The following is a 27,846-nucleotide window of genomic DNA, read 5'->3' as shown; positions in this document are numbered from 1 at the left end:
GAGCAAACCAGCCGGAAGCGTGCAAACTTTGACAATAAACAATACCCCACACAGATATGGAGGGAACAGAGGGCTAAATACACATAGTAATTATGAGGAGATGTGAACCAGGTGTGCAGGAAAACAAGACAAAACAAATGGAAAATGAAAGGTGGAGCGGCGATGGCTAGAAGACCGGTGACGTCGACCGCCGAACGCCGCCCGAACAAGGAGAGGGACCGACTTCGGCGGAAGTCGTGACAGTACCACACCCTTGACGCGCGGCTCCAGCAGCGCTCCGACACCGGCCTCGGGGACGACCCAGAGGGCGAGGCGCAGTGCGATCCGGATGGAGACGGTGGAACTCCCGCAGCATTGAAGGGTCCAATACGTCCTCCACCGGGACCCAGCATCTCTCCTCTGGACCATACCCCTCCCAGTCCACGAGGTACTGAAGGCCCCTCGCCCGACACCTCGAATCCAGTATGGAGCGAACGGAGTACGCCGGGACCCCCTCGATGTCCAGAGGGGGCGAAGGAACCTCCCGCACCTCAGACTCCTGGAGTGGGCCTGCCACCACCGGCCTGAGGAGAGACACATGGAACGAGGGGTTAAAACGGTAATCGGGGAAAGCTGTAACCTGTAACTCACCTCGTTCAGTCTCCTCAGGACTTTAAATGGCCCCACAAACCATGGTCCCAGCTTCCGGCAGGGCAGGCGGAGGGGCAGGTTTCGGGTCGAGAGCCAGATCCGGTCCGCCTCACTGCGGTGACGGTCTGCGCTGGCTTTCTGGCGCAGCACGGCCCGCTGGAGGTGAACATGGGCGGTGTCCCATGTCTCCTCCGCGCGCCTGAACCAGTCGTCCACTGCAGGAGCCTCAGTCTGACTCTAACCGGCTGATACCTCAGTACGCACTGGAAGGGGGAGAGGTTAGTGGAGGAGTGGCGAAACGAGTTCTGAGCCATCTCGGCCCAGGGCACGAAGGCCGCCCGCCGCCCACCCCCCTGGCCGGTCCTGGCAATAAGGCCGCAGAAACCTACCCATATCCTGGTTCACTCTCTCCACCTGCCCATTACTCTCGGGGTGCAAACCCAAGGTAAGGCTGATCGAGACCCCCAGACGTTCCATGAACGCCCTCCAGAACCTCGAAGTGAACTGGGAACCCCGATCAGACACTATATCCTCAGGCACCCCGTAGTGCCGGAAGACGTGCGTAAACAAGGCCTCTGCAGTCTGTAGGGCCGTAGGGAGACCGGGCAGAGGAAGGAGACGGCAGGACTTAGAGAAACGATCCACAACAACCAGGATCGTAGTGTTTCCCTGTGATGGGGGGAGATCGGTAAGGAAATTGATCGACAGGTGCGACCATGGCCGTTGTGGAACGGGTAAGGGGTGTAGCTTACCTCTGGGCAGGTGCCTCGGAGCCTTACACTGAGCGCACACCAAGCAGGAGGAAACATAAACCCTCACGTCCTTAGCCAAAGTGGGCCACCAGTACTTCCCACTCAGACAGCGCACCGTCCGACCAATGCCTGGATGACCAGAGGAAGGGGACGTGTGGGCCCAATAGATCAGCTGGTCACGGACAGCAGACGGAACGTACAGACGCCCAGCGGGACACTGGAGGGGAGCGGGCTCTGCACGTAACGCCTGCTCAATGTCCGCGTCCAGCTCTCACACTACCAGCGCCACCAGGCAGGAGGCCGGGAGTATGGGAGTGGGATCTATGGGCCACTCCTCTGTGTCATATAGCCGGGACAGTGCGTCTTCCTTCACATTCTGGGAGCCTGGTCTGTAAGAAAGGGTGAAAACAAAACGGGTGAAAAACATGGCCCACCTTGCCTGATGAGGATTCAGTCTCCTTGCTGCCTGGATGTACTCCAGATTGCGGTGGTCAGTCCAGATGAGAAAAGGGTGTTTAGCCCCCTCAAGCCAATGTCTCCACGCCTTCAAAGCCTTGACGACAGCCAACAGCTCCCGGTCCCCCACCCTAGAAACCGCTGCACCTCCTTTACCGTGGTGGGAGTCGGCCAATTACGCACGGCTGAAATTCGGTCACTCTCCATCTCCAACCCGAGGTGGACATGCGGTACCCTAGGAAGGAGACGGGCTGCTGGAAGAATAGGCATTTCTTATCCTTGACGTACAGGTCATGCTCCAGCAGTCGACCAAGCACCCTGCGCACCAGGGACACATGCTCGGCGCGTGCAGCGGAGTATATCAGAATGTCATCAATATACACCACTACATCCTGCCCGTGCAGGTCCCTGAAAATCTTGTCTACAAAGGCTTGGAAGACTGATGGAGCATTCATCAACCCGTACAGCATGACAAGGTACTCATAATGCCCTGAAGTAGTACTGAACGCCGTCTTCCACTCGTCTACATCCCGGATACGCACCAGGTTGTAAGCACTCCTGAGATCTAGTTTGGTGAAGAAGCGCGCCCCGTGCATTGACTCAATCGCTGTGGCTATGAGAGGTAGCGGGTAACTGTACTTCACAGTGATCTGGTTTAGGGATCGATAGTCAATACACGGGCGCAGACCTCCCTCCTTCTTCTTCACAAAAAAATATTCTCGAGGAGGCGAGTGAAGTAGAGGACCGAATGTACCCCTGACGCAGGGATTCGGAAACATATGTTTCCATAGCCGCCGTCTCCGCCAGTGACAGGGGATACACGTGAATCCTGGGAAGTGCGGCATCTACCAGGAGATTTATTGCACAATCCCCCCGTCGATGGGGTGGTAATTGAGTCGCCTTCTTTTTGGAGAAGGCGAGAGCCAAATCGGCATATTCGTGGGAATGCGCACGGTGGAGATCTGGTCTGGACTTTCCACCGTAGTAGCACCAACGGAAACCCCTAAACACCTCACCAAGCACTCTCGCGACCACCCCGTGAGAGCCCTCCGTTGCCATGAAACAGTGGGGTCATGACAGGCTAACCAGGGTAGGCCTAACACCACGGGAAACGCAGGAGAGTCAATGAAGAAGAGACTGATTCTCTCCTTGTGACTCCCCTGCGTCACCATGCCCAGGCGAGACAACTGCGCCAGCTGCGCAAGCTGCAGCGATAGTGGTCGATCAGTGCCCTGTCGTTCCATCCCGCTCCGGCGGCCAGGGTCCGTAAGTCCAGAGCGAACTCCTGGGCGCTCCTCGTCCCCTGCCGCAGGTGGAAGAGACGTTCACCCGCCGCTCTACCCTCGGGCAGGTGGTCGAAGACTGCCCGGAAACGATGGGTGAACTCCTCGAAGTGGTCCAGCCCCGCATCTCCATCCACCTACACGGCGTTTGCCCAGTCCAGGGCTTTCCCGGAGAGGCATGAGACGAGGGCGGACACACCCTCTCACGGCCCGAAAGAGCCGGGTGGACGGTCGCCAGGTATAACTCCAATTGCAGCAGGAAACCCTGGCAGCGGGCAGCACATCATACTGCCTGGGGAGGGCGAGACGAATCCCACTGGAACCAGGTGCAGGGGGGGCGAGTAGTGGAGGCCCCTGTTGTGCTGGTGGATGTGCTGGAGGGACTCCCTGTCTCTCCCAACGGTCCATTGTTTGGATGACGCGGTCCAGAGCGGCGCCGAGATGGTGGAGCATCGCTGCGTGTTCCTGGACGCGCTCCTCTACCCCTATAACAGGGGCACCTGCTCCTGCTGACTTCATAGGACGGGTGGGATATTCTGTCAAACGGTGGGTGTAGCTGGTGCATGGAAGTCAGGCGCAGAAGAGCAGAGATGAGTGGACAAAGCACTTTACTGAGGCAATTATTAGAACAGAACGCAACCGCGTCACAAAAACAAATGCCCAAAGAACAAGTGAGGCAGCACAAAGTACAACAACCAAGTACAAAGTACCGGCTGCCACAAAGCACGGGTACAAAACAAGACCCGGCGCAAACCAGCCGGAAGCGTGCAAACTTTGACAATAAACAATACCCCACACAGACATGGAGGGAACAGAGGGCTAAATACACATAGTAATTATGAGGAGATGTAAACCAGGTGTGCAGGAAAACAAGACAAAACAAATGGAAAATGAAAGGTGGAGCAGCGATGGCTAGAAGACCGGTGACGTCGACCGCCGAACGCCGCCCGAACAAGGAGAGGGACCGACTTCGGCGGAAGTCGTGACAGTACCACACCCTTGACGCGCGGCTCCAGCAGTGCGCCGACACCGGCCTCGGGGACGACCCAGAGGGCGAGGCGCAGTGCGATCCGGATGGAGACGGTGGAACTCCCGCAGCATTGAAGGGTCCAATACGTCCTCCACCGGGACCCAGCATCTCTCCTCTGGACCGTACCCCTCCCAGTCCACGAGGTACTGAAGGCCCCTCGCCCGACACCTCGAATCCAATATGGAGCGAACGGAGTACGCCGGGACCCCCTCGATGTCCAGAGGGGGCGAAGGAACCTCCTGCACCTCAGACTCCTGGAGTGGGCCTGCCACCACCGGCCTGAGGAGAGACACATGGAACGAGGGGTTAATACGGTAATCGGGGGAAGCTGTAACCTCTAACTCACCTCGTTCAGTCTCCTCAGGACTTTAAATGGCCCCACAAACCACGGTCCCAGCTTCCGGCAGGGCAGGCGGAGGGGCAGGTTTCGGGTCGAGAGCCAGATCCGGTCCGCCTCACTGCGGTGACGGTCTGCGCTGGCTTTCTGGTGCAGCACGGCCCGCTGGAGGTGAACATGGGCGGTGTCCCATGTCTCCTCCGCGCGCCTGAACCAGTCGTCCACTGCAGGAGCCTCAGTTCGACTCTGATGGAAAGGCGCCAGAACCGGCTGATACCCCAGTACACACTGGAAGGGGGAGAGGTTAGTGGAGGAGTGGCGAAACGAGTTCTGAGCCATCTCGGCCCAGGGCACGAAGGCCGCCCACCCCCCTGGCTGGTCCTGGCAATAAGGCCGCAGAAACCTACCCATATCCTGGTTCACTCTCTCCACCTGCCTATTACTCTCGGGGTGCAAACCCGAGGTAAGGCTGATCGAGACCCCCAGACGTTCCATGAATGCCCTCCAGAACCTCGAAGTGAACTGGGAACCCCGATCAGACACTATATCCTCAGGCACCCCGTAGTGCCGGAAGACGTGCGTAAACAAGGCCTCTGCAGTCTGTAGGGCCGTAGGGAGACCGGGCAGAGGAAGGAGACGGCAGGACTTAGAGAAACGATCCACAACAACCAGGATCGTAGTGTTTCCCTGTGATGGGGGGAGATCGGTAAGGAAATTGATCGACAGGTGCGACCATGGCCGTTGTGGAACGGGTACGGGGTGTAGCTTACCTCTGGGCAGGTGCCTCGGAGCCTTACACTGAGCGCACACCAAGCAGGAGGAAGCATAAACCCTCACGTCCTTAGCCAAAGTGGGCCACCAGTACTTCCCACTCAGACAGCGCACCGTCCGACCGATGCCTGGATGACCAGAGGAAGGGGACGTGTGGGTCCAGTAGATCAGCTGGTCACGGACAGCAGACGGAACGTACAGACGCCCAGCGGGACACTGGAGGGGAGCGGGCTCTGCACGTAACGCCTGCTCAATGTCCGCGTCCAGCTCCCACACTACCAGCGCCACCAGGCAGGAGGCCGGGAGTATGGGAGTGGGATCTATGGGCCACTCCTCTGTGTCATATAGCCGGGACAGTGCGTCTTCCTTCACATTCTGGGAGCCTGGTTTGTAAGAAAGGGTGAAAACAAAACGGGTGAAAAACATGGCCCACCTTGCCTGATGAGGATTCAGTCTCCTTGCTGCCTGGATGTACTCCAGATTGCGGTGGTCAGTCCAGATGAGAAAAGGGTGTTTAGCCTCCTCAAGCCAATGTCTCCACGCCTTCAAAGCCTTGACGACAGCCAACAGCTCCCGGTCCCCCACCCTAGAAACCGCTGCACCTCCTTTACCGTGGTGGGAGTCGGCCAATTACGCACGGCTGAAATTCGGTCACTCTCCATCTCCACCCCCGAGGTGGAAATGCGGTACCCTAGGAAGGAGACGGGCTGCTGGAAGAATAGGCATTTCTTATCCTTGACGTACAGGTCATGCTCCAGCAGTCGACCAAGCACCCTGCGCACCAGGGACACATGCTCGGCGCGTGCAGCGGAGTATATCAGAATGTCATCAATATACACCACTACACCCTGCCCGTGCAGGTCCCTGAAAATCTTGTCTACAAAGGCTTGGAAGACTGATGGAGCATTCATCAACCCGTACAGCATGACAAGGTACTCATAATGCCCTGAAGTAGTACTGAACGCCGTCTTCCACTCATCTACATCCCGGATACGCACCAGGTTGTAAGCACTCCTGAGATCTAGTTTGGTGAAGAAGCGCGCCCCGTGCATTGACTCAATCGCTGTGGCTATGAGAGGTAGTGGGTAACTGTACTTCACAGTGATCTGGTTTAGGGATCGATAGTCAATACACGGGCGCAGACCTCCCTCCTTCTTCTTCACAAAAAATAATCTCGAGGAGGCGAGTGAAGTAGAGGACCGAATGTACCCCTGACGCAGGGATTCGGAAACATATGTTTCCATAGCCGCCGTCTCCGCCAGTGACAGGGGATACACGTGACTCCTGGGAAGTGCGGCATCTACCAGGAGATTTATTGCACAATCCCCCCGTCGATGGGGTGGTAATTGAGTCGCCTTCTTTTTGGAGAAGGCGAGAGCCAAATCGGCATATTCATGGGAATGCGCACGGTGGAGATCTGGTCTGGACTTTCCACCGTAGTAGCACCAACGGAAACCCCTAAACACCTCACCAAGCACTCTCGCGACCACCCCGTGAGAGCCCTCCGTTGCCATGAAACAGTGGGGTCATGACAGGCTAACCAGGGTAGGCCTAACACCACGGGAAACGCAGGAGAGTCAATGAAGAAGAGACTGATTCTCTCCTTGTGACCCCCCTGCGTCACCATGCCCAGGCGAGACAACTGCGCAAGCTGCAGCGATAGTGGTCGATCAGGGCCCTGTCGTTCCATCCCGCTCCGGCGGCCAGGGTCCGAAAGTCCAGAGCGAACTCCTGGGCGCTCCTCGTCCCCTGCCGCAGGTGGAAGAGACGTTCACCCGCCGCTCTACCCTCGGGCAGGTGGTCGAAGACTGCCCGGAAATGATGGGTGAACTCCTCGAAGTGGTCCAGCCCCGCATCTCCATCCACCTACACGGCGTTTGCCCAGTCCATGGCTTTCCCGGAGAGGCATGAGACGAAGGCGGACACACCCTCTCACGGCCCGAAGGAGCCGGGTGGACGGTCGCCAGGTATAACTCCAATTGCAGCAGGAAACCCTGGCAGCGGGCAGCACATCATACTGCCTGGGGAGGGCGAGACGAATCCCACTGAAACCGGGTGCAGGGGGGGGCGAGTAGTGGAGGCCCCTGTTGTGCTGGTGGATGTGCTGGAGGGACTCCCTGTCTCTCCCAACGGTCCATTGTTTGGATGACGCGGTCCAGGGCGGCACCGAGATGGTGGAGCATCGCTGCGTGTTCCTGGACGCGCTCCTCTACCCCTATAACAGGGGCACCTGCTCCTGCTGACTTCATAGGACGGGTGGGATATTCTGTCAAACGGTGGGTGTAGCTGGTGCATGGAAGTCAGGCGCAGGAGAGCAGAGATGAGTGGACAAAGCACTTTACTGAGGCAATTATTAGAACAGAACGCAACCGCGTCACAAAAACAAATGCCCAAAGAACAAGTGAGGCAGCACAAAGTACAACAACCAAGTACAAAGTACCGGCTGCCACAAAGCACGGGTACAAAACAAGACCCGGAGCAAACCAGCCGGAAGCGTGCAAACTTTGACAATAAACAATACCCCACACATACATGGAGGGAACAGAGGGCTAAATACACATAGTAATTATGAGGAGATGTGAACCAGGTGTGCAGGAAAACAAGACAAAACAAATGGAAAATGAAAGGTGGAGCAGCGATGGCTAGAAGACCGGTGACGTCGACCGCTGAACGCTGCCCGAACAAGGAGAGGGACTGACTTCGGCAGAAGTCATGAAAGGTGGAGCAGCGATGGCTAGAAGACTGGTGACGTCGACCGCCAAACGCCGCCCGAACAAGGAGAGGGACTTACTTCGGCGGAAATCGTGACAGTATTGTATTTTGTATTGTATTATGTATTGTATAATGTATTATGTATGTGATAGGTGGTTGGGATACCACTGTGATACAGTTTGTGGTTGTCTCGGCTGGCTATCTCCAGGTAAATGCACTAGCTGTGGGTTTCTCTGGATGGGAGTGTCTGCTGATTGGCTAAATTGTAATGTAAATGTTGTGCTATGTATATTTATGTATATTATGGCTTTTATTTGTTGTGTTGTTTCCTGTTTGGACCCCAGGAAGAGTAGCCGTTGCCTCGGCAATAACTAATTGGGGATCCTAATAAATAGTAAATACTAAAAAAACATTAGCCAATCCTGAACCCTTATGAAGGGAAATGAATAAAACATCAGCCAATCCTGAACCCTTCTGTAGGGAAAATGTATAAAACATCAGCCAATTCTGAAGACTTATGAAGGAAAAATGAATAAAACATCAGCCAATCCTGAACCCTTATGAAGAACAAATGTATAAAACATCAGCCAATCCTGAACCCTTATGAAGGGAAAATGAATAAAACATCAGCCAATCCTGAACCCTTATGAAGAAAAAATGTATAAAACATCAGCCAATCCTGAACCCTTTTGAAGGAAAAATGAATAAAACATCAGCCAATCCTGAACCCTTATGAAGGAAAAATGAATAAAACATCAGCCAATCCTGAACCCTTTTGAAGGAAAAATGAATAAAACATCAGCCAATCCTGAACCCTTATGAAGGAAAAATGAATAAAACATCAGCCAATCCTGAACCCTTATGAAGGAAAAATGTATAAAACATCAGCCAATCCTGAACCTTTATGAAGGAAAAATTAATAGAAATGCCAGTACACTGGTGTATACTCCAATGTAAGCTGTATGAGTATGCAAGAGTGTGTGGCTATTTCTATTGCTGTGCACTACAGCACCCAGACAATTGTTTGATTTACATACACTACCTTTAAACACAATATTATAAGCTAACAAATAGAGTCCTGCTGATGGTTGACAGATATAGGCTAGGTCAGTGCTATTTGCCTGCTGATGGTTGGCAGATATAGACTAGGTCAGGGCTATTTGCCTGCTGATGGTTGACAGATATAGGCTAGGTCAGGGCTATTTGCCTGCTGATGGTTGACAGATATAGGCTAGGTCAGGGCTATTTGCCTGCTGATGGTTGGCAGATATAGGCTAGGTCAGGGCTATTTGCCTGCTGATGGTTGGCAGATATAGGCTAGGTCAGGGCTATTTGCCTGCTGATGGTTGGCAGATATAGGCTAGGTCAGGGCTATTTGCCTGCTGGTGGTTGACAGATATAGACTAGGTCAGGGCTATTTGCCTGCTGGTGGTTGACAGATATAGGCTAGGTCAGGGCTATTTGCCTGCTGATGGTTGACAGATATAGGCTAGGTCAGGGCTATTTGCCTGCTGATGGTTGGCAGATATAGGCTAGGTCAGGGCTATTTGCCTGCTGATGGTTGGCAGATGTAGGCTAGGTCAGGGCTATTTGCCTGCTGATGGTTGGCAGATGTAGGCTAGGTCAGGGCTATTTGCCTGCTGATGGTTGACAGCTATAGGCTAGGTCAGGGCTATTTGCCTGCTGATGGTTGACAGCTATAGGCTAGGTCAGGGCTATTTGCCTGCTGTGTTTCAGGATATGGATAACAAAACATTCAGTACTCAGTGCAAATCTGTAAAAAGTTTATTCATGTTTTTATATAAAAAGTAAATACTTTTTTGAATAGGACAATAGAAGGTGAATAAAAAACTTCTAGTGTACATACAGTTCTATACGTCAAGCTACATAATCAATTATTCTATTCAAATAGACCTACACTTTAAACCTTTTCATACAAATCGAAATACTCCATGTTTTAGTTTTAAACTTCTCTGTGGTCAACTTCTCAACCCCAATACAATGCTTTTTATTCCGAATACAATACTTTTTGGGGTACTCATCTTAGGGTATCACTGTGTACTGCATGAAAATACAGTCCATATATTAGTTATATAAAAGCTATCATACTTTCAAAAATAAATACTGTACATTTCCTCCTTGAACTTGCGGCCTTTAGTTTCCATGCTGCTTAGCCTGTCTAGATGAGGATGCAATGTGATGACATAAAGCTAGGTGGCAGTATTATACAGAAAACGCTTTGGACGTACAGATGTCTGGAAACAGTTGCAGTGCCTGCAGTCAACCACTGTAATTATTCTGCAGAAAGCAAACCTATCTGACTCCATTTTGTTGCTGTTATTAGTTCAGTAGCACATGGTCCATAGTATGTTGTTTGACCGATAGCCAGACATTTACTATGACTGTGATATCATACATTTGTCTTCGGTGGAGACTTTTCCAACCTTTTTGAAGGTTTTATTAACGTAAACTCAGGTGTCTCAGACTGTCTATGAACCATGTGGTTAAACTTGACAGTGGGAGGCAGAAAGGTCAAAGGAGCAGAAAGTTAAGAAGAAAAAAGTATTTTTGATCTTTCCGGTCGTTTCCGTTCTCATGCCGCTTTCCTTTACGGAGCGTAGTTCTTTGGCCGTATCATCATTCTGACCGTCTTGAAGGCCTGCCTGTAGTTGGTGGGGTATGCTTCACTGGACATGTTGTGCCATGTTCCCCAGAAGATGCCGTTCCTCACGCCCTTGTATCTCTTGTGGTAGTATTTCCCATTGAGATTAGCTGACATGCAGGCGTCGAACCACCACCCAGAGCTGTAGTACGCGCCGCAGTTCCCTGACGGGTACATGTCGTTGTCCCTATCTGGCGTGGTGAAGAACTTCTGGTCGTGGTTGAAGTGCGTGTTCATATGCAGCGCGTTGCCGGCCGTGCCACTGTACCCGCTGATGGATAAGCGATACCTCAGGAACTCGTTGGCTACGTAGAACTGGTCGAACTTGGCATACTCCCGCACCCCTTGGAAGTCTTCCAGTTCGATGCGCAGCACCATGTCCTTGGCCTTGGTCAGGAGGTGGATGCGGTCGTTGCCCAACCAGAACTCTCCCCGGGGGTCACCAAAGCCCCTCTAGAGAGAGAGAGAGGTCAAGGGCAGGGGGAGAGAGAGAAAAAAAGGTAAAGGTCTGTGTCAGAGGAGTCAAATCTGTCCCTAATGGCACCCTATTCCCTACATAGTGCCTGGTCAAAGGTAGTGCACTATATAGGGAATAGGGTGCCATTTGGGACACAACCCCTGTTTTCCCTGATTCTCACTGGCCAGCAGGCCATTGCATGGAATGTTATTGACCACGGTCTGTCAAAGAGTTTTGTCAAATGGGTTTATTAACCTTGTACTCAGCCCAGGAGCGGTTGAAGCTGACGGTGCCATTGAGGCGCTGCTGCACCAGGGTCCAGCCGCCGCCGAACGACTCCATGTCGCAGTAGACCTCGAACGTGCCGTTCCTGGGGTCTGGCGTGACCCGGTAGATGCCGTTCCTCCTCTCCTTTAGCATGTTGTAGTCAGAACAGTCCTTGGGAGCGATGATGACTGTTGTGAGAGAGAGACAGAGAGAGACAGGGCAGGGGGAGGGAGAGAGAGGCAACGGTCAGTGTCAGAGGGGTAAAGAAAACACTGTTTCCCTCAAAGCACAAGACTCTCACAACCCAGCAGGCCATTGCATGGAATGTTACTGACTTTCAGCCCCAGAGCTGACCGAGCGAGTTGAGCCACGGCCGTCAGAGTGTTTTCATATAAGGGGAGGACAGACTTGTCAAAACGTGGGAAAGTGTAAAATGGGATTAACCAAGGCTGCTGGAGAGCCTGCCAGTCCCCACTCTGTGTTTGTGATGATAATGCATCCTGACACCCACTTTTGGAGCGTAGAGCCCCTGAGTTTTGGAAAGTGACGCCAGTCAGCTGCTCAGGATAGGAGCCTAGGAAGCATGAGAGAGGAGTTGAGTTAGCAGAGCACAGAAGAGGACAGAGCGGAGCGCAGAAGAGGACAGAGCGGAGCGCAGAAGAGGATAGAGCGGAGCGCAGAAGAGGACAGAGCGGAGCACAGAAGAGGACAGAGCGGAGCGCAGAAGAGGACAGAGCGGAGCACAGAAGAGGACAGAACAGAGCCAGAAGAGGGCAGAGCAGAGTACAGAAGAGCAGGCTGTTTGTGCGTGTGTGTGTGTGTGTGTGTGTGTGTGTACGCGTGTATGTGAGTGTGTGTGTGTCTCTGTATCTCCCCCCTGTGGGCAGTACTCCTATCAAAGTCTGCCCATATGTGATAGTAATAGTGGTTCTCAGAATCTGGGGGCCAGGCTGTGACTGACCCAAATATAACAGTCCGTCAGACAGATGGACAGACAGCCATGCAGACTGATAAAGGGGATTGACAGCAACAGAAGAGCAGCTGTATTATCAAGGAAGTATGCAGAGACATAAAACCCTCATCTGGAAGTAACATCCTCCCAATGAAAAGCTTGTGCATTCTCACATTACAGGCAAACGGTTCCTTTAATTCCTACAGAAAAAGGCTTGGGACATTAAAGGAAGCTTAAAAGTGTTTATAAATGAATAGAGAACATGATTCAGTTAAATGATCCAAAGGTAGACTCCCTCGATGTATGTCCGCAAACACCTTCAAATCCAATCAGAGATAGAAAGCACACTGTTTAGTTTAACTGTGAATTGGGGCTTAATGATCCGTTACAGAGCTGAGATGTGGAGATGTCTGACTGCTGACGTTCTGTTGTCGTTGAGCCGACAGTAGAGTTTCCCATATCAAGATAGAAACATGGCCAGTAGAAAGAAGGCTGTGTCAACAACAGAACACACAAGCACTACTGCACTTTGATACTGGATGCTCCCGACTCTGGAAACACTTTATATTGCCTGTTTCTCCATAATCTTTACATGAATCACTTTTGACATTATCTTGTCAAGCTATCCAGAGTAATTTGCAGAGCTCTTATACAAAACATGACATATTAATCTAAGACAAGTACTTCTACATAGTGTTCTGATCTCACCATGACCAACTGTCGGAAGGCAACACATTGCATCATCCAGTTGGCAAGTGTAATAAAGGAGTTATTACACTGAAATGATCGCACGTTAACACTGTCCCAATGTTCACACTGAAATGACCGCACGTTAACACTGTCCCAATGTTCACACTGAAATGACCGCACGTTAACACTGTCCCAATGTTCACACTGAAATGACCGCACGTTAACACTGTCCCAATGTTCACACTGAAATGACCGCACGTTAACACTGTCCCAATGTTTACACTGAAATGACCGCACGTTAACACTGTCCCAATGTTCACACTGAAATGACCGCACATTAACACTGTCCCAATGTTCATACTGAAATGACCGCACGTTAACACTGTCCCAATGTTCACACTGAAATGACCGCACGTTAACACTGTCCCAATGTTCACACTGAAATGACCGCACGTTAACACTGTCCCAATGTTCACACTGAAATGACCGCACGTTAACACTGTCCCAATGTTTACACTGAAATGACCGCACGTTAACACTGTCCCAATGTTCACACTGAAATGACCGCACATTAACACTGTCCCAATGTTCATACTGAAATGACCGCACGTTAACACTGTCCCAATGTTCACACTGAAATGACCGCACATTAACACTGTCCCAATGTTCATACTGAAATGACTGCACATTAACACTGTCCCAATGTTCATACTGAAATGACCGCACGTTAACACTGTCCCAAATACACTGGCTGGAGAAATCACACTGCTGTCGGGAGTCGATCCATTTCAAAAGGACCTCACATGTGTTTTTCAGATAATAGCCAATGGAGGAGATGGTTGTGACATGCTTTAGGAATGGTTCCAAATCCATTTGGATGGATGGAAATATGTTTTATGATTACTACTGAAATATGTCCCCTGGAGTTACCTCTAGATGGAAATGGAACTTTCCATTGATCATTGGACATGGGGTTTTCAGTTCAGATCTCCAGAATGAAGTACCTTACAGTGGTCTACAGTATTGAAACTGACAGGAAAATTATTTGTTTCAAATTGGTTCCTATTAAGCCCATATGAAAATATGCATATCTCTTTCCATCGGAAGGACCACTGAAAATATCAGAATATCTCACACTCAAAATATCAGACTATCCCAATGAGTTTTGAAAGATAAAGTGTGAGGAAATAATGTAATTCCCTTGTACAGTAGCAGTGTTAGTTTAGGACCATGCATAAATAAAGGGTGATGATCTGGAGTTAAACCTGCGATTCTCCTTTTGATACGGCAGAGTACTCACGCTCAGTACAGAGGGCTGGCATACTGTACAATACTGCATGCAGTGCATGAAAGCCTGGTTTTATAATAAGTCTGTCTGACTGAAGCTTAGAGGAGAACAATAGGTTAGCAATAACAAGAGACTAGAGGAGCTTCTATAAGAGAACAGAGGGGCTATTTTCAATAACACTTACACTGAGGGGAGTTCTGCAGTTTACAGAATAATGATAGTTTAGTAATAACAGAGGGTTTTGTAAACCAGTTAAAGGTTATACAGAATTTTACTGTCAAATACTCAATAACCTGTTTGGTTAATTAAATAAAGAGAATAAGTAAATAGACGTACACTGAGGAGAGGGCTGGACGGCACACTGGTGGTTACAGTTGTTGCTGAGCTTGTTGATCACTCCAGTGATGTTCTCCACCTTGCTGTCCACGATGGCCTCCACGTTCCTCATGTTGATGAGGCTTAGTTCCTCTAGACGGCCCTGCAGAGCCGTGATCTGGCCCCGTGCGTTACGCAGGCTGCTGGACATCTTGTTCATCTTCACCTGCATCTCAAACACAGAACCGCCGGTTGAGCCAGTGCCTTTGCCTTTGCCAGAACCGGTGCTAGTGCCAATGCCATCCCCATCAGGTCCTGTGTTGGTTCCCCCGTCTCCTCGTTCCTCCTTACTGGTGCTAGACTGTATTTCCAGAAACCCTGGTCCCATCCCCGTACCGGGACCCCCTGCTGCCTCCCCGCTGTCCCTCTGCAGGCTCTGGTCAGCCTGCTGCCGGCACTCCAGACAGTCCCTCTTCAGCCGGTTCACCGTCTCCTTCAGGCTCTGCAGCTCCTTCATGGTCTTCTCCAGCATCCTGAACTGCTTGGGCAGCTGGATGGTCAGTGGAGGCAGGGTGATCTGGTAGGGGCAGTCGTCCTCTTCTCCACACTGGCCAGAAGGCTTCATCCTCACAGGGCAGCCCCCTGAAACCCCTCCTGTAGCAGGCTTATCCTGGACCTTATCCCATCTCTGGTCTCCGTCTCCTGGGTCTGCTGCGGAGCTCCATGGGACTGCCAGCAGAAGAGTGGTGAAGGCCACAACACACAGCACGACCAACCTCATGGTGTGTGTTTGACTGAGTGTGTGTGTGTGTGTGTGTGAGTGAGTGTGTGTTTCTCAGCTACGCAGTCAGAGAGAGTGAGAGCAGCGTGAGAGAGCAGCCTGCAGGAGAGTGAGCGCAGGAGACTGCCTCCTGCCTGAGATAGTTGTGTCATTAATATCAGGGGAGAGAGAGAGAGAGGGAGGGGTGGGTGGGAGGGGCTGTGTTGTGTAATTCCACCACTCCATACCAGCAGCAAAGTCAACCATTTAAAGAGAGAGTAGGAAGGCAGAGTTCTGACTGAGCTGCAGTCCTTTTAAAAGTCAGCCCATTTCCCTGAACAAACAAGTGAGTCAGTACAAAGGAATTAAGATACTCTCCTGTAGGTTTTCCCCATCTTGTTGTTTTGCTGTTTTGTGTTCTTGCATATTTAGCCTGAACTAGGACACTAAGCCCTTTATGAAGTGGTAGAAGTGGTCGGTTTGAGGGCCTTAGAGGGATGATACTGTCACGCCCTGACCATAGAGAGCCGTCAGGGTTCTCTATGGTGTTTTAGGTCAGGGCGTGACAAGGGGGGTTATCTAGTATTTTGTATTTCTATGTTTGTTGGTGAGTATGGTTCCCAATTAGAGGCAGCTGTTTATCGTTGTCTCTAATTGGGGATCATACTTAAGTTGTCATTTGTTCCCACCTACTTTGTGGGATATTGTTTTGTGCATGTGCATGTTGCACCACTGATGTCACGTTTCCTTCTTGGTTTATTGTTTTTTTGGAAGTTTCACTGCAAATAAAGATGTGGAACTCTCATCACGCTGCGCCTTGGTCCGTCCATTATCACCACCGTGACAGAATATCCCACCATTCAAGGACCAAGCAGCGTGCTCGGGAGGATAAAGTGAGTTGGACCTGGGAGGAAATCCGGGGAGGATGCGAGTCCCTTCCTTGGAGAGAATCGCAGAAAGATCAGGAAGGACAGTGACGACGCCGGGGACCACGGCCACACGGTCGCTCAGTTGGGGACTACGGTCCCGTGGTGGCTCAGTTGGTAGAGCATAGTGTTTGCAACGCCAGGGTTGTGGGTTCGATTCCCACGGGGGACCGTTACGGAGAAAAAAATTTATGAAATGTATGCACTGCTAAATGACTAAAATGTAAAATGTAAATGTACATTTCTTTGGGGGGGCACATGGGGTGGTCGACTGAGCAGCGGGGAGTGCCAGAGCCTGTTTGGGAGTCGGAGGAGGAATTCAAGGAAAGAGAAAGAGGTGGTAGCGAGGAGTATGCTGCAGCGCAGGCGTGCTGAAGAGCGTGACACCAGTCTGGTGCCATCTGCGCCGGCTCCACGCACCAGGCCTCCAGTGAGCATTCGCAGCCCAGTACGTCCTGTGCCGGTTCCTCGCACTCGCCCTGAAGAGCGGGTCATCAGTCCAGTGCTGTCTTTGCCAGCTCCCCGCACTCGTCCTGAAGAGCCAGAGACTGCCAGGGAGGTGATGGAAAAGTTGGGAGAGAGGTGTTGTCCAGGTGTGTTCTGCACAACATTCGACCTGAAGAGCCTGTCAGCAGTCTGGTGAGTCCTGTGCCGGCTCCCCGCACTCGCCCTGAAATACGTGTCATCAGTCCGGTGCCACCTGTGCCGGCTCCATGCATCAGGCCTCCAGTGCGCCTCCCCAGTCCGGTGCGTCCTGTGCCGGCTCCCTGCACTCACCCTGAAGAGCGTGTCATCAGTCCGGTGCCACCTGTGCCGGCTCCACGCACCAGGCCTCCAGTGACGGTTCACAGTCCGGAGCCTCCAGTGACGGTTCACAGTCCGGAGCCTCCAGTGACGGTCATCGGCCCGGAGCTTCCAGTGACGGTCCACGGCCCGGAGCTTCCTGCGCCGGTGCCATGGCAGGAGCCTTCCTCTGTGCCGGTGCCCAGTCCAGGCCCGGCGTCCAGTCCCGCTTCCATGGCAGGAGCCTTCCTCTGCGCCGGTGCCCAGTCCCGTTCCAAGGCCGGAGCCTGCCGGTGCCCAGTCCAGGCACGGCGTCCAACCCAGTTCCATGGCCGGAGCCCTCCTCTGCACCGGTGCCCAGTCCAGGCACGGCATCCAGTACCGCTCCAAGGCCGGAGCCTTCCTCTGCGCCGGTGCCCAGTCCAGGCACGGCGTCCAACCCAGCTCCATGGCCGGAGCCCTCCTCTGTGCCGATGCCCAGTCCAGGCACGGCATTCAGCCCAGCGCCATGGCCGGATCCGGGGTCTGATCCGCACCGGAGCTGCCACCGACACTAGTCACCCCCCCTACCCTCCCCATTTGGTTTCAGGTTTTGCGGCCGGAGTCCACACCTTTGGGGGGTACTGTCACGCCCTGACCATAGAGAGCCCTTGGTTCTCTATGTTGTTGTAGGTCAGGGCGTGACTAGGGAGTGTTCTAGTCGATTTATTTCTATGTTTGGGATTGAGTATGGTTCCCAATTAGAGGCAGCTGATGATCGTTGTCTCTAATTGGGGATCATACTTAAGGTGTCCCTGTTCCACCTGCTTTTGTGGGATATTGTTTTGTGTGAGTGCATTCAGCACCACGTAGTTCACGTTCGTTGTATGTTTATTGTTTTTTGTTTAAGTCTTCACTGCAAATAAAGATGTGGAACTCAACACACGCTGCGCCTTGGTCCGTCCGTTATCACGACCGTGGCAGATACTAGATCACCTGAACAGAGAGAAAGGCTATGGTCCTGCAGTGCACTTGTTTTATCTCCAAGCTCCAATCTCAGTGTTACTGTGGATCAACGGCAATGTTTCTCTTTCCTTCTTAACTCTGGTCTCGTTGCCATGCCAGTTTTAGATTCAATGTATGAATATGACATCACCACAACTCTAATGTCTGAGAAAGGCTCGTTTGTATACAGAGCATCTTCTCTCTGCCACGACGAGTTGTTCGCTTTTCCTACTGACAGATTCAGTTTGTGGTGGGTTGTGGGATTCCTGTAAAGTGGGCTATAGCTTTTCACAAGCCGGAAGTCATTCACGCTATATTATTCCACAGTAGGGTGTTTCATTCAGGATTATTCATATTGAAAGTGATGCAATATTTGCAATTCAAACCCTCTATTGAAACTCACGTTATACACCTTAGTTTTGGGTCAAAGGTGAGATGACAGTAGAGCCGTGAAAGATAAACATAACAGCTCAAATCCTGTAGCAGGCTGAAACTGGCAGTGTCACAGGGCTCTGTGTGGTGGCGGTCATGGGTCAACGTCAGCCATCTGGTGATCAGGAAGTATTGTCCCTCTGAGCCAGACGGGCTACACATTAACGAGTCCTCCTCACCTGCAGGAAAAGCACTTGACTTTACGAATAAAGTGACTTATTGTTATTTCTACGATATCTATGGAATAGTCTACTGACTCATCCTTATGAATATTGTAACTGTCTGGAACTCTAAATAGCTGATAGGGTAACTGTTTTGTTGAGAATTGAAACTTTTCAACTATCCATTCCTCTAAGTGGCTCCCAGCCACTGAACAAGAAACTGTCTTTAATTTTTACAGAGGAATTGAAAACCATAGACCTTAAAATTGACCTATTCCATGTTGGTTGAGCAGAACGGACAGAGTTACAGTATCAACCAGGCCTGGTTCTCATCTCTAACAGACAGAACTGTCAGGGTTACAGTACCAATCAGGCCTGGATCTCATCTCTAACAGACAGAACTGTCAGGGTTACAGTACCAATCAGGCCTGGATCTCATCTCTAACAGACAGAACTGTCAGGGTTACAGTACCAACCAGGCCTGGTTCTCATCTCTAACAGACAGAACGGACAGAGTTACAGTACCAACCAGGCCTGGTTCTCATCTCTAACAGACAGAACTGTCAGGGTTACAGTACCAACCAGGCCTGGATCTCATCTCTAACAGACAGAACTGTCAGGGTTACAGTACCAACCAGGCCTGGTTCTCATCTCTAACAGACAGAACGGACAGAGTTACAGTACCAATCTATACCTGTAGTCCTATGTGTGTCTATACCTGTAGTCCTATGTGTGTCTCTATACCTGTAGTCCTATGTGTCTCTATACCTGTAGTCCTATGTGTCTCTATACCTGTAGTCCTATGTGTGTCTCTATACCTGTAGTCCTATGTGTGTCTCTATACCTGTAGTCCTATGTGTCTCTATACCTGTAGTCCTGTGTGTCTCTATACCTGTAGTCCTATGTGTCTGTCTATACCTGTAGTCCTATGTGTGTCTCTATACCTGTAGTCCTATGTGTCTGTCTATACCTGTAGTCCTATGTGTGTCTCTATACCTGTAGTCCTATGTGTCTCTATACCTGTAATCCTATGTGTCTCTATACCTGTAGTCCTATGTGTGTCTCTATACCTGTAGTCCTATGTGTCTGTCTATACCTGTAGTCCTATGTGTGTCTATACCTGTAATCCTATGTGTGTCTCTATACCTGTAGTCCTATGTGTGTCTCTATACCTGTAGTCCTATGTGTCTCTATACCTGTAGTCCTATGTGTCTCTATACCTGTAGTCCTGTGTGTCTCTATACCTGTAGTCCTGTGTGTCTCTATACCTGTAATCCTATGTGTGTCTCTATACCTGTAATCCTATGTGTGTCTCTATACCTGTAGTCCTATGTGTCTCTATACCTGTAGTCCTATGTGTCTCTATACCTGTAGTCCTGTGTGTCTCTATACCTGTAGTCCTGTGTGTCTCTATACCTGTAATCCTATGTGTCTCTATACCTGTAGTCCTATGTGTCTCTATACCTGTAGTCCTATGTGTGTCTCTATACCTGTAGTCCTATGTGTCTCTATACCTGTAGTCCTATGTGTGTCTCTATACCTGTAGTCCTATGTGTCTCTATACCTGTAGTCCTATGTGTGTCTCTATACCTGTAGTCCTATGTGTCTCTATACCTGTAGTCCTGTGTGTGTCTCTATACCTGTAGTCCTATGTGTGTCTATACCTGTAATCCTATGTGTCTCTATACCTGTAGTCCTGTGTGTGTCTCTATACCTGTAGTCCTATGTGTGTCTCTATACCTGTAATCCTATGTGTCTATATACCTGTAGTCCTATGTGTGTCTATACCTGTAGTCCTATGTGTGTCTCTATACCTGTAGTCCTGTGTGTCTCTATACCTGTAGTCCTATGTGTGTCTCTATACCTGTAGTCCTGTGTGTCTCTATACCTGTAGTCCTATGTGTCTCTATACCTGTAGTCCTATGTGTCTCTATACCTGTAGTCCTATGTGTCTCTATACCTGTAGTCCTATGTGTGTCTCTATACCTGTAGTCCTATGTGTCTCTCTATACCTGTAGTCCTATGTGTGTCTATACCTGTAGTCCTATGTGTCTCTATACCTGTAGTCCTATGTGTCTCTATACCTGTAGTCCTATGTGTGTCTCTATACCTGTAGTCCTATGTGTCTCTCTATACCTGTAGTCCTATGTGTCTCTATACCTGTAGTCCTATGTGTGTCTCTATACCTGTAGTCCTGTGTGTCTCTATACCTGTAATCCTATATGTGTCTCTATACCTGTAGTCCTATGTGTCTCTATACCTGTAGTCCTATGTGTGTCTCTATACCTGTAGTCCTATGTGTGTCTCTATAGCTGTAGTCCTATGTGTGTCTCTATACCTGTAGTCCTATGTGTGTCTCTATACCTGTAGTCCTATGTGTCTCTATACCTGTAGTCCTGTGTGTGTCTCTATACCTGTAGTCCTGTGTGTGTCTCTATACCTGTAATCCTATGTGTCTCTATACCTGTAGTCCTATGTGTGTCTATACCTGTAGTCCTGTGTGTGTCTCTATACCTGTAGTCCTGTGTGTGTCTCTATACCTGTAATCCTATGTGTGTCTCTATACCTGTAGTCCTATGTGTGTCTATACCTGTAGTCCTATGTGTCTCTATACCTGTAGTCCTATGTGTGTCTATACCTGTAGTCCTATGTGTGTCTCTATACCTGTAGTCCTATGTGTGTCTCTATACCTGTAGTCCTATGTGTCTCTATACCTGTAGTCCTATGTGTCTCTATACCTGTAATCCTATGTGTCTCTATACCTGTAGTCCTGTGTGTGTCTCTATACCTGTAATCCTATGTGTCTCTATACCTGTAGTCCTATGTGTGTCTCTATACCTGTAGTCCTATGTGTCTCTATACCTGTAGTCCTATGTGTCTCTATACCTGTAGTCCTATGTGTGTCTTTATACCTGTAGTCCTATGTGTGTCTCTATACCTGTAGTCCTATATGTGTCTCTATACCTGTAATCCTATGTGTCTCTATACCTGTAGTCCTGTGTGTGTCTCTATACCTGTAGTCCTGTGTGTGTCTCTATACCTGTAGTCCTATGTGTCTCTATACCTGTAGTCCTATGTGTGTCTTTATACCTGTAGTCCTATGTGTGTCTCTATACCTGTAATCCTATGTGTCTCTATACCTGTAGTCCTATGTGTCTCTATACCTGTAGTCCTATGTGTCTCTATACCTGTAGTCCTATGTGTGTCTCTATACCTGTAGTCCTATATGTGTCTCTATACCTGTAGTCCTATGTGTGTCTCTATACCTGTAGTCCTATGTGTGTCTCTATACCTGTAGTCCTATGTGTCTCTATACCTGTAGTCCTATGTGTCTCTATACCTGTAATCCTATGTGTCTCTATACCTGTAGTCCTATGTGTGTCTCTATACCTGTAGTCCTATGTGTCTCTATACCTGTAGTCCTATGTGTCTCTATACCTGTAGTCCTGTGTGTCTCTATACCTGTAGTCCTGTGTGTCTCTATACCTGTAATCCTATGTGTGTCTCTATACCTGTAATCCTATGTGTGTCTCTATACCTGTAGTCCTATGTGTCTCTATACCTGTAGTCCTATGTGTCTCTATACCTGTAGTCCTGTGTGTCTCTATACCTGTAGTCCTGTGTGTCTCTATACCTGTAATCCTATGTGTCTCTATACCTGTAGTCCTATGTGTCTCTATACCTGTAGTCCTATGTGTGTCTCTATACCTGTAGTCCTATGTGTCTCTATACCTGTAGTCCTATGTGTGTCTCTATACCTGTAGTCCTATGTGTCTCTATACCTGTAGTCCTATGTGTGTCTCTATACCTGTAGTCCTATGTGTCTCTATACCTGTAGTCCTGTGTGTGTCTCTATACCTGTAGTCCTATGTGTGTCTATACCTGTAATCCTATGTGTCTCTATACCTGTAGTCCTGTGTGTGTCTCTATACCTGTAGTCCTATGTGTGTCTCTATACCTGTAATCCTATGTGTCTATATACCTGTAGTCCTATGTGTGTCTATACCTGTAGTCCTATGTGTGTCTCTATACCTGTAGTCCTGTGTGTCTCTATACCTGTAGTCCTATGTGTGTCTCTATACCTGTAGTCCTGTGTGTCTCTATACCTGTAGTCCTATGTGTCTCTATACCTGTAGTCCTATGTGTCTCTATACCTGTAGTCCTATGTGTCTCTATACCTGTAGTCCTATGTGTGTCTCTATACCTGTAGTCCTATGTGTCTCTCTATACCTGTAGTCCTATGTGTGTCTATACCTGTAGTCCTATGTGTCTCTATACCTGTAGTCCTATGTGTCTCTATACCTGTAGTCCTATGTGTGTCTCTATACCTGTAGTCCTATGTGTCTCTCTATACCTGTAGTCCTATGTGTCTCTATACCTGTAGTCCTATGTGTGTCTCTATACCTGTAGTCCTGTGTGTCTCTATACCTGTAATCCTATATGTGTCTCTATACCTGTAGTCCTATGTGTCTCTATACCTGTAGTCCTATGTGTGTCTCTATACCTGTAGTCCTATGTGTGTCTCTATAGCTGTAGTCCTATGTGTGTCTCTATACCTGTAGTCCTATGTGTGTCTCTATACCTGTAGTCCTATGTGTCTCTATACCTGTAGTCCTGTGTGTGTCTCTATACCTGTAGTCCTGTGTGTGTCTCTATACCTGTAATCCTATGTGTCTCTATACCTGTAGTCCTATGTGTGTCTATACCTGTAGTCCTGTGTGTGTCTCTATACCTGTAGTCCTGTGTGTGTCTCTATACCTGTAATCCTATGTGTGTCTCTATACCTGTAGTCCTATGTGTGTCTATACCTGTAGTCCTATGTGTCTCTATACCTGTAGTCCTATGTGTGTCTATACCTGTAGTCCTATGTGTGTCTCTATACCTGTAGTCCTATGTGTGTCTCTATACCTGTAGTCCTATGTGTCTCTATACCTGTAGTCCTATGTGTCTCTATACCTGTAATCCTATGTGTCTCTATACCTGTAGTCCTGTGTGTGTCTCTATACCTGTAATCCTATGTGTCTCTATACCTGTAGTCCTATGTGTGTCTCTATACCTGTAGTCCTATGTGTCTCTATACCTGTAGTCCTATGTGTCTCTATACCTGTAGTCCTATGTGTGTCTTTATACCTGTAGTCCTATGTGTGTCTCTATACCTGTAGTCCTATATGTGTCTCTATACCTGTAATCCTATGTGTCTCTATACCTGTAGTCCTGTGTGTGTCTCTATACCTGTAGTCCTGTGTGTGTCTCTATACCTGTAGTCCTATGTGTCTCTATACCTGTAGTCCTATGTGTGTCTTTATACCTGTAGTCCTATGTGTGTCTCTATACCTGTAATCCTATGTGTCTCTATACCTGTAGTCCTATGTGTCTCTATACCTGTAGTCCTATGTGTCTCTATACCTGTAGTCCTATGTGTGTCTCTATACCTGTAGTCCTATATGTGTCTCTATACCTGTAGTCCTATGTGTGTCTCTATACCTGTAGTCCTATGTGTGTCTCTATACCTGTAGTCCTATGTGTCTCTATACCTGTAGTCCTATGTGTCTCTATACCTGTAATCCTATGTGTCTCTATACCTGTAGTCCTATGTGTGTCTCTATACCTGTAATCCTATGTGTCTCTATACCTGTAGTCCTGTGTGTCTCTATACCTGTAGTCCTATGTGTCTCTATACCTGTAGTCCTATGTGTCTCTATACCTGTAATCCTATGTGTCTCTATACCTGTAGTCCTATGTGTGTCTCTATACCTGTAATCCTATGTGTCTCTATACCTGTAGTCCTATGTGTCTCTATACCTGTAGTCCTATATGTGTCTCTATACCTGTAGTCCTGTGTGTCTCTATACCTGTAGTCCTGTGTGTGTCTCTATACCTGTAATCCTATGTGTCTCTATACCTGTAATCCTATGTGTCTCTATACCTGTAGTCCTATGTGTCTCTATACCTGTAGTCCTATGTGTCTCTATACCTGTAGTCCTATGTGTCTCTATACCTGTAGTCCTATGTGTCTCTCTATACCTGTATGACTCATTAACCTCTTGATGCAGGGTGTGCAACCAGCCCCAGGTAAATAATACATTATTCTATTCCTTCGTTATTCTCCATTTTCCTTTTAAGACATGGGGTTTCCAGTAAACTTGCAGCACTCTGATAAACTGTGAAGAGATGAATCCAAAGTATCAGTTATTTTATGCCAGCTGTAGCTCCCCGGTGAGATGAAGTCATTATAACAGATCACAGTGTGGGAGTTCACTCTGATCTGAGACAATCACCTAAAACATCAGTGATGCACACACGTGTTGGCAGCTTGATGTGTCTTTCATCATTCCAACCATCACAGCCTGGCTCCGTGAAGATCAGCTGGATAAAGATACTTCAAGACTGGAAGAGTTTTCTCGCTGAATAGCAACTGAATTGCGTTTACGGATATGGATTTCTGTTTTTGTTCCTTTGTAGTTGAAGCAAACCCAGATGTTCTGTAGCATTGGCACGGTGATAAACACTATAGAGAGGTGGGGGGGGGGTGTAAACAACAGACTGGTTTACAGCCACTGGAACCATCTAATCTGTGTGGTTGAGCTTTTATTTGACATGTGCAAGGAGAGCTAATCGCTCTGTGGTCAGATGGAGAGACATGGATGGCTTCCCAGATGCTGATTCTGGTCCAAGGCTTTAGGCAGATGATTATTGAAAGAAGGATTTTGTTCTCTTGTAGCTGTTCTCTACTGGGAAGATCAGCGGGACCAAAGCAGCGAAGCTCAAAGCCAGTTTCAGCCTGCTCCATGACACCTTGAAAAGGTAAGTGATCTCATCTCTCCCTGTCCATAGACACTCCTTACATGTTTACATGGATAACACAAGCCACTCTGTATGAGGACTGGACTGGACCTGTGCCATATTATTGACCCATCAGTACCTGTTTAAAATGACCCATCAGTACCTGTTTAAAATGACCCATCAGTACCTGTTTAAAATGACCCATCAGTACCTGTTTAAAATGACCCATCAGTACCTGTATACACTGAGTATACAAAACATTATGAACATGATATTGTTTCCATGACATAGACTGACCAGGTGAATCCAGGTGAAAGCTATGATCCCTTATTGATGTCACCTGTTAAATCCACTTCAATCAGTGTAGATGAAGGGAAGGAGACAGGTTAAAGCAGGATTTCTAAGCCTTGAGACAATTGAGACATGGATTGTGTGTGTGCCATTCAGAGGGTGAATGGACAAGACAAAATATTGAAGTGCCTTTGAACAGGATCTGGTAGTAGGTGCCAGGCACACTGGTTTGTGTCAAGAACTGCAAGGCTGCTGGGTTTTTCACCCTCAACAGTTTCCTGTGTATATCAATATTGGTCGACCACCCAAAGGACATCCAGCCAACTTGACAGAACTGTAAGAAGCATTGGAGTCCACATGGGCCAGCATCCCTGTGGAACACTTGACACCATGTACAGTCCATGCCCCGACACATTGAGGCTGTTCTGAGGGCAAAAGGGGGTGTAACTCAATATTGGGAAGGTGATCTTATTGTTTCGTAGACTCAGTGTATAACTACCCTCGGACACCCAGTTGAGGTGAAAGTCTGTGACAGAGGCCAGTCCCTACCAGCATCTGTGTCTTTGTACCACTAGGACCTGTGTGATTCCCCTCCTACCTGAGGGTGATGAGCTGAGTCAGCTGACCACATCTCTGCCCTGTCATATGACCCATCAGTACCTGTGTCTGTCTGTGACTCTCATCTCCCCACCCCAGCTCTCAGCAGTCACAGATCTGGCTGTGTCTGTCTGTGACTCTCATCTCCCCACCCCAGCTCTCAGCGTCAGAAATCTGGCTGTGTCTGTCTGTGACTCCCATCTCCCCACCCCAGCTCTCAGCAGTCAGAGATCTGGCTGTGTCCTGTGTCTGTCTGTGACTCCCATCTCCCCACCCCAGCTCTCAGCAGTCAGAGATCCAGCTGTGTCCTGTGTCTGTCTGTGACTCCCATCTCCCCACCCCAGCTCTCAGCAGTCAGAGATCCAGCTGCTGCAGGAGGCCAAGCGGTTCAGAGCAGAGCTGGAGCGCCAGCAGAAAGAGCTGGAGAAGGCTGAGCAGTTCCCTGAGGGGCCAGACACAGAGGTCAGCCGCATGAGACAGCAGCTCCTCAAGTTCCACAACGACCTGCGACAGGCAGAGGAGAGGGACTACCAGATGAACTACCAGCTAGAGTGGTGAGGACACACACACTGACTAGAGCCTAGCGTAGAGAGAGAGATATAGTCTGTCTGTCTGTCTGTCTGTCCGTCTGTCTGTCCGTCCGTCCGTCCGTCCGTCCGTCCGTCCGTCCGTCCGTCCGTCCGTCCGTCCGTCCGTCCGTCCGTCCGTCCGTCCGTCCGTCCGTCCGTGCGTGCGTGCGTGCGTGCGTGCGTGCGTGTGTGTGTCTCTATGTCTTGTCTGTCTGTCTGTGTCTGTCTCTGTCTGAGGTTAAGGGTAGGCCCAGCTCTTGAGCCATTTGTTTAGTCCTGTCAGTCCTGGAAGTGGTATGTGCGGCATGTAGCCTAGGGGTAAGAGCGTTGGGCCAGTAACTGAAAGGTTGCTAGTTCGAATCCCTTAGCGACAAGGTGAAAACTCTGCCATTGTGCCCTTGACAAGGCACTTAACCCGAATTGCTCCAGGGTTGCTGTTGATAATGGCTGACCCTGCATGTGACCCCAACCTCTGAGGGTGTCTGAGGGGGATATGCATTAAACACATTTCCATTTCACACACGCGTATAATGAAACAGGACAAATATAACCCACCAAATGATTCATTATTATTAGGTGTGCCTCTGGCTCTAGCCAGCTTCACTAGTCTCCTCCACTTGTTCTCAACAACACTCCTGTCCTTGTGTCTGAAAGGTCAAGCACGCCTCCGAAACACAGCACGGAAAAGAACGCTGCTGTCCTCTCTCTGCACAACACACACACACAGTTAAACTGAAAGGCCACAGAGAGGCCATTGGAACATTGCTTAGCAACTGATGAAACAAGCTTGTGTAAAAAACAAAGAAAGAGGACATAAAAGGAAAGATCTCTTCATCAGTCATTTAATCAGCAAGGACTAGAATACAGCTATGGCTGTCCCAAATGGCACCCTATTCCCTAGATAATGCACTACATTAGACCAGGGACCATTAGACCAGGGACCAGGGACCATGGTCAA

At 49.4% G+C, this 27,846-nt stretch overlaps 2 protein-coding genes across 2 annotated transcripts in view; one reads left to right on the top strand and one right to left on the bottom strand.

Annotated features, from left to right (window-relative positions):
- Window positions 1–27,846, top strand: part of LOC106598741 (coiled-coil domain-containing protein 146-like) — a 77,638-nt gene that overhangs the window by 3,822 nt on the left and 45,970 nt on the right. Inside the window, 2 exon segments of the mRNA XM_045698675.1 lie at window positions 25,370–25,452; window positions 26,664–26,873. Of these exon segments, the coding sequence (XP_045554631.1) occupies window positions 25,370–25,452; window positions 26,664–26,873 (293 nt within the window).
- Window positions 9,742–15,503, bottom strand: fgl2 (fibrinogen-like 2). The gene is given in 3 exon segments (NM_001140382.1): window positions 9,742–11,086; window positions 11,346–11,545; window positions 14,624–15,503. Coding segments are annotated over 3 exon segments (1,467 nt in total). The 5' UTR covers window positions 15,384–15,503; the 3' UTR covers window positions 9,742–10,579.

This window comes from Salmo salar, chromosome ssa17, assembly GCF_905237065.1.
Source record: "Salmo salar chromosome ssa17, Ssal_v3.1, whole genome shotgun sequence".
Lineage (NCBI taxonomy): Eukaryota > Metazoa > Chordata > Actinopteri > Salmoniformes > Salmonidae > Salmo > Salmo salar.
This window is presented reverse-complemented; position numbering and strand designations above follow the sequence as displayed.